This window comes from Terrapene carolina, unplaced genomic scaffold (assembly GCF_002925995.2).
Source record: "Terrapene carolina triunguis isolate 2854851 unplaced genomic scaffold, T_m_triunguis-2.0 Scaffold714, whole genome shotgun sequence".
In the NCBI taxonomy this organism is placed as follows: domain Eukaryota; kingdom Metazoa; phylum Chordata; order Testudines; family Emydidae; genus Terrapene; species Terrapene triunguis.
The window spans coordinates 344,240-361,053 of NW_020665065.1; the positions used below are offsets into that span (position 1 = coordinate 344,240).

Genomic DNA, 16,814 nt, shown 5'->3' on the forward strand with positions numbered 1-16,814 from the left:
GAATTCACTGGCTTTACACTTAGTTTGATGGGTCTGTGCCAAGGACTGGCTTTCTTTCTTCTGCTTTTTTCCCCTCCCCTCCATTAGCTGATAGGTCTATTTCTAACTAGTCTCACTTTCCTTATACTGCTAAGCTTTCTCTCTGTTCCTTTCTATCACTCTTTTCTTTATCTCTAAGCTATTCATAGTGCATCAATCATCACACTATCTTGCGTGCTGATGCAAATTTTCAGAGGCGAAAGAAGTAGCTCCATCATGTAATTTTAGAGAGCCGGAGATGCTGCTAGTCACATTTCCCACCCCACCCCCCAGAACATCCAGAGCAGTAAGTAAAGTCTAGACTTCAGAACGTGCTGGCTCACCCCCTGAAATTGTCACTGGAGCTTTCTCCTATTGGTGTGCTCACTTTTACATTTCTAAGGGAATACAATCAAATTTACTCTAATAATTTTACTAATAAATCTGGTACATTCCCAAATTCAACACAAAAAATACCTAACATCCCCACTGTGCCATTCTTTGTGTGACCTTTTCAGACCACAGTTTTTATGCGGAATCCTTATGCTGCTTCATTGAGTAATGAGATTTTGAAACTTTTGTTTGTAATTTTCTCCAATGCCAGGATGCCTCAAGGTAAAACTCTTTTGTAAATGATAAGATTAGTAATAAGGAAACATCCGTGTTAAACCTTTGCAATTGCCCAAGTAAAGCACATGCACATTCTGCAGTAGAAACACGTACATAGCACACAAAGGATGTGGGCACATTTTCAGTTTAGAAGGGGAAGCATGGTAATTTGGGATTTACAATCAGCTCTTCCTTGGAAATGGGAGACAAGAATTTATTTTTGTTTAATTCCAGCCAAGAATTAGGGATTCATTCCAAAACAACTCTGATCTCTTGCAAAGCAGTGCATTAGCCCTCTGAACTCAGAGAAGGAATTGCTCTCAAGATGGTACATGAGTACAGAGCAGTGAGCTATAGCCAAAGTGCCTGAGGCAGGAAGAGATTTATTCTCTGGGTCACAGTGCTTTCTCCCCTTGCTTCTCTCCCCCCCCCCCCATTTAAAAGCAACAAGACCTAATTCCCTCTGTCTCTACACAGCTATAGTGACCCCACCTGACCAGGTATTGCAAGGAATTGAGCCAAAGGCATAGGAAAGGTCTACTCCTTCATAGGCCTGAGGTACATATGAGCACGCAGAGCCTTACTTTAAGGAAACGAGCAACTGAGGAGAGGCTGACAGAAGGAGAAGGGTCAAGGACAGGAGAAGCTGCCAAAGCTGCACATCAGATAGGTCAAGGAAGAGACTGGCCTATTGAAAAGCCTGGGAATGGTGGTGTAGTCCAAGTATTTGGCTCACTGGTGGGAGATTCTGCACTATGGCTAATTTTAGGGGACCTTTTTTGTATGTTCAAGTATGTTTATGGGGGTGTCAAAGTCAGCCAAATACAAGAGTCCCTGGCAGCTCTGCTCCATTGGCCATAGGGAAGGGGGCATAAAGCTTCAATGTGGACTGCCCTGCCTTCTAAGAGATCTGAGGGGATCTACAGTTTCTGAGTTCAGTACCTGTTCTATGGGGGTAGACCTGTATGGAGAATGATCAGGTGAACCTTTGAGTTCACTTCTGCCTGCCCTGTTGTAGTGAGGGACAAGCCAGCCATACTCTGACAAAATGCTGTGTCAATGTCAAGAGCACTTGGCGCTAGTTTAGAAACTAGAGTAGCTCCTCTCTTGGGCTGCATCTGCTACTTGCCATGTGAACCTGCAGGGCAAGTTGTCTGCCCACTGCTCGGGCTATGCCAGCCTCATCCCAGTCTGTACCTCTGACCTCATACAAAGATGACTATTTCTAAAACCTTGTACCAAAATACTAGTAACACCATGTGCTTCCCTCCATTTCAGAGTTTAGTTTGCTGAACCAGCATTGGCCTAAACGAAACATATTTTGGTCTGACTAGCTTTCAAGTATTTTACCTTGTCTTACTGGACGAGATAAGTGTGTGGTTATTATGGAGGAGGCATATGCAGAAAGATCTGAATTCATTTCTACTAGTCAAGACAATGTTCTGGCTGACAAGTTAAATCACAAACAAGATCCTTTCATTAACTAATGAAAGCAAGTCACCTGAACACAGTACAGTACTGTTATGGGAGCTCCAGCTGCCACATGTTGCAGGCAAACAATTGAATCAGTGTTGTCCTGAGTTCCTGGTACTGTTAGGAGACCCTTCTTGCCTTGTGTATTTATTCTCCAATTTAATGTTTATTTAGACATGTGGCGTGGCTGACATTTGCACTGACTTGTTTGTTGTTGAGTCTCTCCCCTCCTAGAGGGCTGTGGGGCTCAACTTATCTAGATTACAAACAGATTCATCCATTGTGACGCCACTAAATGTAGACCTGTGTCTTAAGTAGAGATGCTTCCAAGGTATAGTGGATGCTGTGACATGCTGCACTACGAGGCTAAGGGCTGGTCTACACTGGGGGGGGGGGGGAGAGGAGGAATCGATCTAAGTTACGCAACTTCAGCTACGAGAATAGCGTAGCTGAAGTCTACATATCTTAGATCGACTTATCCCCCCCGTCCTCACGGCGTGGGTCGACGGCCGCGGCTCCCCCGTCGACTCCGCTTCCGCCTCTCGCTCTGGTGGAGTTCCGGAGTCGACGGGGAATGCGTTCGGGGATCGCCGCATCTAGACGAGACGCGATAAATCGATCCCCGATAGATCCGGCAGGTAGTGTGGACGTACCCGAAGGTGGAATGAAAAGTCTGTGAAGCAGTTCGGATATTAGGATATAGTCTATGTAGTGGGGGGGGGGGGATCTATCATTCAGCTGAACTCTCCTCCAGGGCTCCTCAAGCCCAACTTCAGTAAAGTAAGGAGTATAACTAAGAGTTTCTTTGTTCTGCTTCCATTTATCACAGCCTTGTACCATATCTGCAATGCAGCTGAATGTGTCTTTTAGTGACAGTCCCAATCTGGAGATTTTTTCCTAGTGTTTTTTTGTAAGCAGCTGGGCTTTGTTACTTGATGATGAGAGTGATTTGCAGTGATTCTAATCTATTCTATTCAGGTTCTTATAGTGCACCCATTGCAATGATCTGGGGATGGCCTAGGACTGATAGGTAAGGAAAATCCATATAAAAGTGATGTCATACCTGTGGCGGCAGCGTCGTAAAAACCGCATGATCTTGCGAGCAGCTTGATCCTGCTTCTTGGTGAGCAGACTGCTTCTAAACACAAACGAAGGAACATCAGGGCATGGGCAATATTGAGGAGAAAGGGTACTAAATAGGAGAATAATCATTCTATGTGTACTGTGCATTTCTCACCTGGCTTACCTGTAAAATGTGGCACAGTCCAGGGCTGTTAGATACCAACATACAAACAGTATAAGCCCTTAAGAACCTTACACACAACCTTTATTACATTTTCCTCTGCCTCATCTCATTTGTTGGAGAGTAAAATTCTTATGACCTGCATTTACTGTCCCTTAAATGCTCCTTTGATGTGTATATCAGCTCCTTAATTTTAAAACTGATTTTTATGCATTGCTGGTGATGCTGTCGGAGTCCCTAAGATGCTTATTAATTTGCTTTCTGTATGAGGCCATTCGCAATCCAAGATGAGAGAATAAACTGAGTGAACTGTTCTTTCTAACATAGACTTATGGAGGAACCTCAAAGCCAGCAGAACTAGCACACGTGCTACTATGTTCCCGTTAGCTAATCCTGCTGTGGGGATCTCCATTCAGAAATCAGGATGCTGCTCTCATTTCAAAAGCATCATCATTCAGTTTTATTTATTTTTTGCTTTGGGCTTTTCACTTGTAATGCCAGTGTCCATGATTCACAAACTGCATCAACAGGAATAACTATTAGAAGAATATCTAGGTTGTTCCTGCACTTCAGCTCTTGCAGGACAGCTCAGTTTGACTGAGAGCCTCCTTTCCTCTACATGCTAACTTAGCTCTCCTCCTCTCTTTCCTACAAGAGTAAATTTTCAGCTCTTTACCACAGACCCACCTAAGTTTCTGTTGTACAATGGCAGCTGCTCGACTTTTTTGTCTCCTCTTCCCACATTCTTTGTAGCTGCGATAGTACTGCTGGATCAGCACTGCGGCTCGTCGGCTCTGCTGGAATTTTTTCTGTTCATAATAGCTTCTGAATTTGCTCTGGATAAGGATGGCAGCTTGTGTCATCTTTTTATAAAGTGCATACTGCAAAGGAGACAAAGAGAGGCTAAGGCATTCCAGCAGAAAGCAGGCTTCCAAGACTCTCGCCCCACTGGAATGTGATGGGGGAGGATACTCTCTCTTCTTGTTGCTATGAGTAGAGGCCAAACTTAGTATCTCCTCAGTGACAGGAAACTGTCTGAAATATGGCCCCGTGACAAACTGGTGCAGTTTTAGGGTCTAGTCTACACTAGAAAAATTAGTACCTATAGTACAGCCTCTGCCAGTAATGGTGCAGTTGTGCTGGGGGAATTTATTTATTTATATTTCTAATTGGTAACAATGGTGTAAGTACTAATATAGACACGGCACAGATGTTTTAATTTTTGAGTCATGAACACCTGTTCTGATCTTGTGTCCAGTCTACAGTAGTAGGTACTTATATTTCTAGTGCACTTACATTCTAGTACAAAAGTAATCCAACTGCAGAGAAACTGGTATTTACTCTTAACAGATACAGCAACATTCACCATTACAAGATGCCAAATGCTATGAGATAAAGGTCTCTGGTTCTTCTACACACACAGCTGTTGCTGTGTCAAAACTTGCACAAACAAGAGGGGACTATGTCTAGCTAGCAGACTATAATGAAAAAACAACGTAACCTACTAAACACAAAGTGCTGATAAATGTACAAAGTAAGTATGTTGAAAAAAGTATGTGGTCTCTAATACTTCTCAGTTATAAAAATGTCACTTTTAAACAGATCATTTAAAAACTATTTTGCTTTTCAATATTCATGCCATTTGCAGTTCACGCTGGTTAGGCAATGAAGACAATATTTGGGTTGCTCATATTGTTTATATCCAAATAAAAACAATATTTTGACTGAAATAATTTTTGATACTACTAAGATTTTCTCAGAATCATTTGTATTAAACCAAGCCTAATGTTGGGCCTAAACTATTCGAGAGTACCCCTTTAATCATTATACATGAGAGTGATATTTCTGTGTTTTATAAAGTTATAACCACCATGCACTGAATTTGCAAATTTGCACTGGTGCTCACATACACTAAAAATCCCCCTCCAGTACTGGGTTATTTCCAGACCAGCAATCTTTTATGCCTCTAACCTTCCATCTGTAAAACTTAACCAATGAAGAGGTGCTTTCCATTAGGATCCTTCTGCCTTCTGAGACATGCCTGAACAATAGCGTTCTATTTCTGGCTTGTTCCTGTGTGAAAGATTGCTAAACATGGGCAGAATGCTCCTCATTCAGAACCTCATGGATTAGCTCCCTGCACTGAACACAGCCCAGCATCAATGGCCTGGGTCTATTAATTGAAAATGGGAGTTGTACACTGCTCTCAGCTATTGCATTCTGTTGAGTAGATTTCTATAATAAGGTTTACCTTGCATAATAAAAGACATATATTACCTAGCCTTCTGCAGAGCAGTCAGTAACGAGGAGAGGAAGCAACTCTCTAAAGGCAAGAATCTCTTTTACATTTTCTCCTTTCAAAATTACCAATGTAAGACAGCCTTCCCTGGTACATGGAAGTCATCTGCATTCAGGAATATTTAAAATTGCACACAATTTACTTTCTAAGTGGTAAATGCAGACCTGGACTGATATGTGAAGGCCACATTTAGCACTCTGAACTGATGTGTAGAGCAGACTTTTACTGTGAGCTGGTCTTCTTTTGAAGAATATGTCATAAAGTGTTAAATATCCCCAGACAGTTTGCCTGCCTTTGACTCACTGCTCATCTAATTACAGGAGAGATGTGACACATGGGCAGCAGCCATCTCTATATCTGACAGTTTTATATCATACTTCAGAGAGTTCTCTCTTCTTAAAAACAAACCCACCAACCCATCATATCATGGAGTAACACCAACATTTACCAAATTTCACTCTCTGGCACTGAAGCAGTTGTTGGTTGCTGGTACATTTTGTTGTCATTTTTTTTCTTTTTTTTTTTTAAATAAACTCTTACAATAATTAGATGAACCAAAGTTTGGTTTTAAATTAGCTATTTTTAAAAAATTCACTCTCGGGCTGATCTTTTCTTTTCCAATCTGAGCCCAGAGGGGACTTCTGTGGCTGAGTTACAACACCCTGAACAGAGGGCTAAAAGTGGAACAGTGACACTCAAGCTATGTCTATTTAAACCTGCAGTCATTGATGTAAATACAGTGATTTAATATAGTAATAAGTTATGTGAGATGAGAGAATTATAGCTCTAAGATACCACCCAGGTCTGCATCCAAACTTGTGAGATCCACTCAGCTGTCTTGTTGCCTATGCATTAAAATTTTCTGTCCAGCCCAAATTCTCAAAACTGCCCCCACACCCTCACCCTCCCCTCAGGCTGGTGGGAGCTGGGAGAACAAGGGAAACAGTAGTTAGCTTCAGTCAAGTGAGTATCTCCAGCCAATCTAGGTGCATGATGACAGACACGTTCACCTTCCTTGACAAAATAGTGCTCTGTCCCAATATGAAGTCTTTGGTGAAGGAGGAAGCTGGGGGTGGAAGAACAGTTCTAGGAGGACACACCCATCTTCATATTACATTAAATCTCCCCCGAAAGAACAACATGCACTCTTGTGTCTTAGGTACCCTGAGAGCATTGGAAAACGCCGAACTGATACTGACTACTGCCATGGTCAGGGTGCTGCACAGGTAGGAGACAGGCTGTTACGCTCACAGCATATTGTCACAGGACAATTCTAACAGGACACTGACTGTATTAGCAGTAACACACAAGTTGCACTGTAATTGGGAATTCAGTGCATAGGTTTTTAAAGCTGAAAATTAAAAATACTCATGGATACAGACAGAGCATTGATGTCATTGTTTGTGTGGATGTTCAGATCAATATTCCCTCATATTGTCCATGACCATGGAGTCAAATAATGGAACCTAATAGACCTCAGCAGCACTGGGAGCAATTTAACGACCCAGAGCACTGCGGACAGTAAAGGTTCTTGTTGTTCATAAAGATAATGCTAAGAACAGCTGCAGAGCAAAATGTTTCTTCATTAATAGTTAGCACTGATACAGTTCCCTCATCTCAGCCCTTCACTGCTCAATAAGTGTATTTAGAAATATTAATTGTGCTTCTATATTAACATGTGATGTGTTTCTGGTAACACAGCGCCGTCTCTGTCCCACAGTGGGGATTTGTGTTTTGTCACAGACCAGTCTAGCTGACACATACATTCACTGCTGGGCATTATCAAATCATTTAACTGAATACCAGGTTTTCCTGGTTTGTATTGAATGTGAAAGTTTGTAACCCAAAGGGAACAGTTTCCAAGACAGTGTTTGTTGATTCATTACCTTCAAGGCTATCCAAGTAAGCTTAGGGGTGAAACAGAAAATACAAGGTTAATGTTAGATCTGCAAATAAAGAACTGAGAAACAAAAACCAAACACCTGACCAGACCATCTTCTCCCAAAAGAAATGGCTCCAGGGTCAAAGACAAACCTTGTGGAGCAATATTTGAAAGGGAATTCACACACTGATTATACGAAGCATCACTCCGGAACGTCACTCTACGGTGATCTAACACTAGTTAGGTTTTCCCAAATAAATGTTTCTAATTGAATGTTATGTAAGGGCCTCTCTTCAATATTGTCATCCTAGATGTCAGTCTGTCTGAGTTGGGGGGAGAAGTGTGTTTGAACTGGTGCTAATGGACTCCTCATTGTTCCCATTTAAAAACAAAAAAAAAAAATCTCATTTCTGGGTCTGAGAACTCAGCCTAAAACTTGGCTCCAGACGAAAGTGTGCTGAAAGGTTTCAGTCCCGGGACAAATTATATCAAGTGAAAAGCTGGATTTTTCATATTTTAAAATTTGACATGCGTTTTCCCCCTCCCGCTCTGCAGTCCAACTCATCTTAAGCACAAAACCATCTTAAATTTCACAATGAAATTTGGAAAGCAACTAGTAAGAAGTACAATGTAATCACTTTGATAAATAATAATATATTAATATACAGGTAAATATGAAATACAGCTTGTTCCTCACTCCAAATGTGCAGCTATACACACACAATTGCTCTAGTTTCAGACCACGTCATCACTAGTGTGTTGAGAGATAAGTTGCAGAACTATTTGATAACACTGTATATAACAAACCAGGGAAAATACAGAAATTAAAATCTTCTCAAGGAAACAGCTTGTGAAATTAGATTTACGATGTGATTTTTCTCCCCTTTTGAGCTTAATCATAACACATTCTGCATATTTATCACTGCATATTGAAAAGCACACTTTGGAGATTCTCTCTTTGGGCCAGTTCCCAATATATGTAGAATCTGCTGCCAGTATTCACAGGTGCACATTATTTCACAGAAACTCAATTCTTCGCTTACCTGTTTGTATTTTCTGTAACAACGCTGAATGACAGCAGCAGCCACTTCCTGCTGTTCTCGGAGAGGACGGCCCTGTAACAAAAAGGGAAGAAGTTATGAGTCAGCATAAATCGCACTGAACAAACAGGAGAGAGGATGAGAGGTAATGGCTCTCTGCAGCCTGAGTATGACCCCCGGTTCCCATTTACCATTGCAGCACCCTCCTTTTCAGTTCTAGCCAGCAGTCTCTAAAGAAGGGGTTTCTATTAGTAATTTATGAAGATGATGGAACACCCCCCCCAGTCTACAAACAATGAGTTTGACAGTTTGCAGGAGAGAATGAAAACAGGCAGCTGAACAAAGACTTTGATGTGTACTTTCCTGCTATGTTTTGTGGATTGCCATACTGTTGCAGAGGAAGCATTGCCACATGCTAAAATATGGACTTGTCTCCCTTTGCTAGCTTGTTAGACAAATTTCAAATTGGGAGAATTATTTTGTCTAAGAAATATATAGTCTACATTTGATTTTCTAATGGATTCTACTTCCACACGCCCAAGGCAAAGAGGTGGGATGCTCCTGCTACTTACCTTGTATTTCCTGAACACTGTCTGGACGAGTTTGGCAGCTTCATAGAGTTCTCTTTGCTCATGATCAGACAGAGTTAACTGTGCAAACTCATTCTCTACCCTTTCGCTGGTGGATGCACTCAGAAATTCTGACCAGTCTGCTGCTGAAGGAAGGCTGGGTTTCTCAAAAGCTATTTCACTGATTGGTGAGCCTACTGGGCTCAAGCTGGTGTTTGAAGAAGGGGTCAGGGGTTCACTGTATAGACTTCTGAAACAAGAGGCACAAAAGGAACACTTGGTCACAGAGAAGCCGGACTGGCATGACTAGTAGCTTATTACATTTTTATGTGCAAAGGCAAAGTTACCTTTCCAAATGACACTGCACAACCCAAAGCCCCAGGAGGTCCATGCCCTGTGACATGCTGAATATGCACCTGGCTGCAATGGAATTTGCAGGCTGAACACTGGCTTTGGGATTCTGTTCCGTGATCTGAGATATTTTTGCCCCCTCACCTTTTACATGACTCGTGTGTATGATGGTTTCAGCTCCATCTTTAAAAGGCACAGAGCCAAATTAATCTCTGGTGTAACTCCACTGATTTCTCCCAAGCATGGATTTAGCTCACAGTGAACTGAATGCTCCACATATATTACAGTGTAATTTCTCTGTTCTTTCTAATCATTATTTTGTCATTATAAAAAGGTTTGTGTGAAAGGATTTTTCAAAACAAGCAACAAATTTGTCTCTATTGAAACACTTAAAAAGGAGTTGATCTTTCCACCCTGAGCAGAGCAGAGCAGGCGTCTAGCCTGGGTCAATTTACTTTTTCTCCTAAGTTTAGATTTGGTACCAAGGCTGGAAAGGTTTTCTCCACCCATCATCTAATGCATAGTATTCTGGGAATTCAATGTCTCAGGTCTATCTTGAATTCTGATATTTGTTTGCCATGAACTCACCATGTGAACAGCACAACTGCTTCAGCCCTTTCCATGCAACTGGGCCATAACCAGGGCAGGGCAAGTGGGGCAGTTGCCCAGGGCGCAAAGCTGGGGGGCAGAAAAATGGGGCAGAGACATGCCATAATAACTCTGGCAGGGGGTACAAATATGCTTGCATGCTGTGGAGGATAAAATGTCTAGTTACAACTCTGCCATGTAGATATAACCGTGCCCAAACACAGAGTGCGCCTCTGGGAAGAATTAAAGAGCTCAATTTGTTCCAGTAACTTGATTTCTAGTTTTTAATCTCAGAAATATTTGTGGATCAGTCAGAGATACAAATGCAGAGGCAGATGAATTCAGAGGCAGAAGCTCTCAGACGTGGCTGAGCTTCTATCACTTTAAATAGCCCTGTGGTCTCTCCTGGGGATTGGGCAGCTCTAAAATAAGTGGATGTTAATTTCTTTGCTGTTCAGATAAGGGCTGTTACATTCAGATTAGGATTTAACAACAGACTAAAGTCCATTTTAATCTTTTTGAATAATCCTGAGTTTCTGACTCCAGTGCTGTGAAATGAGTTTCATTAGGGCTGCCTTGTCTTCCATTTCTCTCTGCTGCTGGAGGCCCCAGGCTTCATGGCCTAGCTACACTCTGCACTGCGATCCAACTTCAGAACCTCATGTTACTGCACACACCATTTATAATAAAAAGCAAGAATCCCAGCAGCTCCCAAAGGGAAATGTCATAGGACATAACAAATTGGGTAAAATGAGACAGGCGTGCAACTCTTATGGGATGTTACGCTGCTCATTTCTCCCTTTCTGATGCAGAGGGCAAGGGGTAAGGGATTAATGTCGCCTTGCTTTCCCAACAGAAGTCTTCCCGTAGCCTCTAACAAGACAGAAATTCTCATGACATCTGCAGCAGTTGAGTTCATCTTCAGCATGTGAAATTATGATGGAAGTTACTATTTAGAACAGACAGTCTGCAGAAGTTATCTGCAAAATCAGTGAGTGTGTGGGATTAATATTGCTAATCATCATAACCTGACAATCGTGGCTGGGTCAGATCTGGAGGATTCTGTGGGTGAACCCATCAGCATTTTAAAAAAACCTGTCACTAGGCACTTGCCATGGATTACAGATAGACACTAAAACCCTCCATCCTACTTTTGCTTTGGCACTTGGCTTCTGCCTTTGTGACCAGTGCTGGGGTTTATCTTCTGATCCATACTTTGGGAAAATGCGTTCTTTCCCCTTTCCTGCCAGCCCCAGTGAGGGGAGGTGAGCTTTGCAGTATAACATGAAGTTAAAAGGAACTCTTCCTAACATCCTCTGGGATGTCATCCAAGAGCCTTCCCATACTCAGTACCATAAAAAGGGGCAAAACATTATGGTTGTTCTTTCAAAAATTTACAACTGAACATTGACTTAACACAGCTTTGAAACTTTACTATGCAGAACAAAAATGCTGCTTTCCCTTTATGTTTGTAATAGTTTACGTTTAACACAGCACTGTACTGTATTTGCTTTTTTTTTTTGGTCTCTGCTGCTGCCTGATTACGTACTTATGGTTCCAAATGAGGTGTGGGGTTGACTGGTCAGTTTGTAACTCTGAGGTTCTACTGTATAGCTGTTTAAAGCTCTGTACCTAGTGTATTTGCAACCTTTCCCCTTTCCTGCCAGCCCCAATAAAAACATTCCCTTAGCCATGTGCCTGAGTGGTTACAGCAGGGGTCGGCAACGTTCGGCACGCGGCTCGCCAGGGTAAGCACCCTGGCGGGCCGGGCCAGTTTATTTACCTGCTGACCGCTGTTCGCCATCCCGGGCCAATGGGGGTGGCGAGAAGCCGCGGCCAGCACATCGCTCGCCCGCGCCGCTTCTCGCCACCCCCATTGGCCCGGGACGGCGAACCGCGGCCAGTGGGGGCCGCGATCGGCCGAACCTGCCGCGTCAGCAGGTAAATAAACTGGCCCGGCCCGCCAGGGTGCTTACCCTGGCGAGCCGCGTGCCGAACGTTGCCGACCCCTGCGTTACAGGGACCCACCATATCTGGCCCCTTCCGCTGAAGCGCCTACAGCGGTGGCCTCTGAGACATGGTATGCCAGGCACGCTATGGGCACCCAAGCAGTCGGGGTACAAAATAACCCCAATAATTACAGATGTGGAGCCAAACAGACTCTGTTGTTTAACCAGCTGGACTTTCCTTGTGGTCTCAAACAAGAATCTGTTGGTCTGAAAGCGTCTGTTTTATTGCAGGGGTTTGCACTTTTCCATCAATTTACAGTTGTACCTAACAAAGGAAAGCGTGAAGGCAGTTGCTTATATTGCTTGATGTTTGCATGTGCAAGACCAAGTGTGCCTGTCCTAGAATTACCTGCATTAAACCCAATTAAAAAGCAAAACCAAAGGTCAAAGAACACACACACACACACACACACACACAAAATCTCAGAGCAGCAAATCTGCAGTGAAACGGGGACATGCCCAAACCTGTCTTGTGGTTAGTGTTGCTGACCTTATCTGTGCAGCACTTGGTATATGATCGACATCAGCAAGGTAACTGGCCAGCCAGCTCATCGTGGTGCTAATGGCAGCACTGTCTGTCCTCTCCACCAGCGGTGACTCCATTGGCACAAAATTCTCCCGCTTGATCCTGTCAGGCGTTGCTTCAATGATGTGCTCTGCAAGTGTCATCATGTTCACCTGGGAAGGGGCAGACAAGAGCAATGTTTGCCAACTTCCTGCCAACACCTTTGTGGTGAAACAATTCACAGCTTTACCCCAGGATGAGGACAAGGGCTGCCCAAGTGTGTGGGAAGCGAAGGTTACTCACTGGACCTGATCCTGAATAGCTCATTCAGGCAAAAATGCCACTGGCTTCAATCTAAGGCTATGTCTACACTGGCGAGCTGCCAGCAGGTGCCACTGTAAGATCTCCAGCGTAGCTGCTCTATGCTGACGGGAGAGAGCTCTCCCGTTGACACAATCATTAATCCACCCCCCAATGAGCGGCAGTAGCTATGTTGGCGGGAGAAGCTCTCCCACCAACAGAGCGCTGTCCACACCGGCGCTTAGATCAGTGTAACTTATGTCGCTTGGGGGGTGGCTTATTCACACCCCTGAGTGACACAAGTTATACCGCTATAAATGGTAGTGTAAACATAGCCTTATGACTGAGTGACAGTTTTTCCAGACCCAAAGGCCAGTGTTGGATGGCTGGGAGGGGACTGTGAATAACTTGTGATCATTAGGAAAGAGAGAAAGGCTTTGAGTGGCTTGCACTGGTTATGCTGTCAGCAACAAAGAGGGATAGAAATTTAACAAGCATGGATTCTCCTTTACAATTCTAGAGATCTCCATAGACTGAGGCCTTGTTTCTGACCGATGGAGGAGAGACAGGAGAACGAAAGCATTACAACTTCATTTAGTCGCTGCTGCGTACTTTCTAAGGCTGATCCAGTACCCAGAACATACCTGTGTTCCCGTGAAAGAGACAGCGGAAGAAGACACAAGTTTAGAGTTCATGCAGTTTGTGCCACTTTACCTCCAACCCCATTCCAATTAACTTCCCACACTGGTGGGGGGTCTCCCGCTATATTTCGTCCCTTATTGCTCCCTTAGGTATTTTTTAATTTAGAAATAAATATTCATGTTTTGTATTTCACGCTTCCTTTTGCTAGACTTGACTCCTTTCCCTCTGGTTTCTATATAGTATCTAACACTATTGTACTGGAATGCTTCCAAGCATCAGGTGATCCTCTCCTGTAGGGAAGAAAACAGCCCATGATGCAGGTTTGGGACATCGCTCCCAATATTAAATATTTGGTGTTGGCAACATTCAGCATGACACCTCTGTTCCTATGACTAGGGCCTGTACAGTTGTTAGATCTGGGAGATCCAAATAATTCAGAACCCAAGGCAGTTCCAGAAACATGAATGCATCTTTTGCAAACACCAAGCAGATCCATCCCTGCTTTGCAAGGGTTTTGTTTCCCTTTATGACTTTGGCTGTGTGGAAGACTCTCCAGATGTAGTGGGTGGGTATATTTCTGAGGTTCCGCTCTCGTAGCTGCCACTTCACTTACCATCCCTCGTTAGATCAGAAACCATATAGAATCTTCCTCCCCTAAAAATTAAGCTACTCATTTCTCTCCTCTCCCCACCTTCTTTTTTTTGCTGGGTATTATTTTCTCCCCTACACCATATCTTGTATATTTCTCTTCCCAAAACACTATCCATATAGTCTCTCCCTTTCCTCCTCAAATCTAGAATGCCTTTTCCTTCACACTGCAGTGATTTCCTCTTCAGCCCATGGGCACCACCTTCAGCTTCGCATAGTCATTGTAGCTGCTCATTGCCGCAATGCTTCTTCAGTGGTGTTGCGTTGAAAATATTCCTTGAGTCGGAGACGACGAAAGTAGGCTTCCAGATCACCGCAGAACTGTATCGTGTGAAGCAAATACTCACCAGCAACTACACACCACACCACAGAAACACCAACCCAGGAACCAATCCCTGTAGCAAACCTCGTTGCCTACTCCGTCCCCATATCTACTCTGGCGACACCATCAGAGGACCCAACCACATCAGCCACACCATCAAGGGCTCATTCACCTGCACATCCACTAATGTTACATATGCCATCATGTGCCAGCAATGCCCCTCTGCCATGTACATTGGCCAAACCAGACAGTCCCTCCGCAAAAGAATAAATGGACACAAATCGGACATCAGGAATAGTAACATACATAAGCCAGTACGTGAACACTTCAATCTCCCCGGTCATTCTATTACAGATTTAAAAGTCACTATCATTGAACAAAAAAACTTCAGAAACAGACTTCAAAGAGAAACAGCAGAACTAAAATTCATTTGCAAATTTAACACCATTAATCTGGGCTTGAATAGGGACTGGGAGTGGCTGGCTCATTACAGAAGCAGCTTTTCCTCTCCTGGAATTGACACCTCCTCATCTATTATTGGGAGTGGACTACATCCACCCTGATTGAATTGGCCCTGTCAACACTGGTTCTCCACTTGCGAAGTAACTCCCTGCTCTCCATGTGTCAGTATATAATGCCTGCATCTGTAACTTTCACTCTATGCATCCGAAGAAGTGAGGTTTTTACCCACGAAAGCTTATGCCCAAATAAATCTGTTAGTCTTTAAGGTGCCACCAGACTCCTTGTTGTTTTTGTAGATACAGACTAACAAGGCTACCCCCTGATACTTGATACCTAGACCAGGGATCTCAAACTCGAATCACCAGGAGGGCCACATGAGGACTCGTACGTTGGCCCGAGGGCCCCATCACCCGCCTCCTGCTGTCCCCGCCCCTGCCCGTGGGGTGCAGCAGGGGGCTTAGGGCAGGGCGTTGGGGTGCAGGAGGGGTGTGGGGTATGGCAGGGGGCTCACGGCAGGGGGTTGGGTTGCAGGGTGCGGCGGCGGGCTCAGAGCAGGGGGTTGGGGTGCAGGAGGGAGTGCGGGGTGTGGCAGGAGGTTGGGGTGCAGGAGGGGTTCAGGTTCTGGCCCAGCGCCGGTTACCTGGAGCGGCTCCAGGGTGGCAGGGGCGCGCATCAGGGCCAGGGTAGGCTCCCTGCTGCCCCAGCCCCGTGCCGCTCCGCTTTGGGAAGAGGCGGGCACCGCGTCCCTGCGGCCCCAGGGGGAGGGGGAGCAGAGAGCTCCCTGCGCTGCTCTTGCCTACGGGTACCTCCCCCGAAGCTCCCATTGGCCGCGGTTCCCTGTTCCCGGCCAATGGGAGCTTCAGGGGAGGTAACCACAGGTAACAGCAGCTCACGGAGCTCTCTGTGCCCTCTCTCCCCGGGGCCGCAGGGACGCGGTGTCCGCGGCTTCCCGGAGCAGCACGTGGCCCTCAACACCACGGGGTTGGCAAATCCGCAGGCCGGATCCAAAGCCCTGAGGGGCCGGATCTGGCCCAGGGTGGGGGTACGCGGCGCGCTGGGGAGGGGACAGGGGGGGCAGCGGGGAGCTTGGCAGGCCGCAGGGAAGAACCCCGCAGGCCGCCGCGTGTTTGAGACCCCTGATCTAGACCATCCCTGAAAGGAGTTTGTCTAATCTGCTCTTAAAAATCTCCAATGACGGAGATTCCACAACCTCCCTAGGCAATTTATTCCAGTGCTTAACCACCCTGACTGTTAGGAAGTTTTTCCTAATGTCCAACCTAAACCTCCCTTGCTGCAAGTTAAGCCCATTGCTTCTTGTCCTATTCTCTGAGGTTAAGAAGAATGATTTTTCTCTCTCCTCCTTGTAACAACCTTTTATGTACTTGAAAACTGTTATCATGTCCCCTCTGTGTCTTCTCTTTTCCACACTAAACAAACCCAATTTTTTCCAATCTTCCCTCTTAGGTCATGTTTTCTAGACCTTTAATCATTTTTGTTGCTCTTCTCTGGACTTTCTTCAAATTTATCCACATCTTTCCTGAAATGTAGCGCCCAGAACTGGACACAATACTCCAGTTGAGGCCTAATCAGCGCGGAGTAGAGCGGACTACTTCTCATGTCTTGCTTACAATACTCCTGCTAATACATCCCAGAAAGAAGTTTGCTTTTTTTGCAACAGTGTTACACTGTTCACTCATATTTAGCTTGTGATGCACTATGATCTCCAGATCCCTTTCCGCAGTACTCCTTCCTAGGCAGTCATTTCCCATTTTGTATATGTGCAACTGATTGTTCTTTCCTAAATGGAGTATTTTACATTTGTCCTTATTGAATTTCATCCTATTTCAATAATGA

The 16,814-nt window shown here is 44.5% G+C and overlaps 1 protein-coding gene across 3 annotated transcripts in view; it reads right to left on the reverse strand.

Annotated features, from left to right (window-relative positions):
• The window catches only part of CAMTA1 (calmodulin binding transcription activator 1), an 878,634-nt gene that overhangs the window by 19,995 nt on the left and 841,825 nt on the right, over positions 1–16,814 (reverse strand). For 2 of the 3 annotated variants that reach the window (XM_024207912.3, XM_024207913.2), the window contains 5 exons: positions 12,572–12,759; positions 9,137–9,383; positions 8,568–8,639; positions 4,031–4,224; positions 3,164–3,238 (listed from right to left, as the gene is read on the reverse strand). In XM_024207912.3, the coding sequence (XP_024063680.2) occupies positions 3,164–3,238; positions 4,031–4,224; positions 8,568–8,639; positions 9,137–9,383; positions 12,572–12,759 (776 nt within the window). Of the gene's footprint in view, positions 1–3,163; positions 3,239–4,030; positions 4,225–7,528; positions 7,550–8,567; positions 8,640–9,136; positions 9,384–12,571; positions 12,760–16,814 lie in introns of all 3 variants that reach the window. The other variant, XM_024207910.2, reaches the window with a different exon arrangement.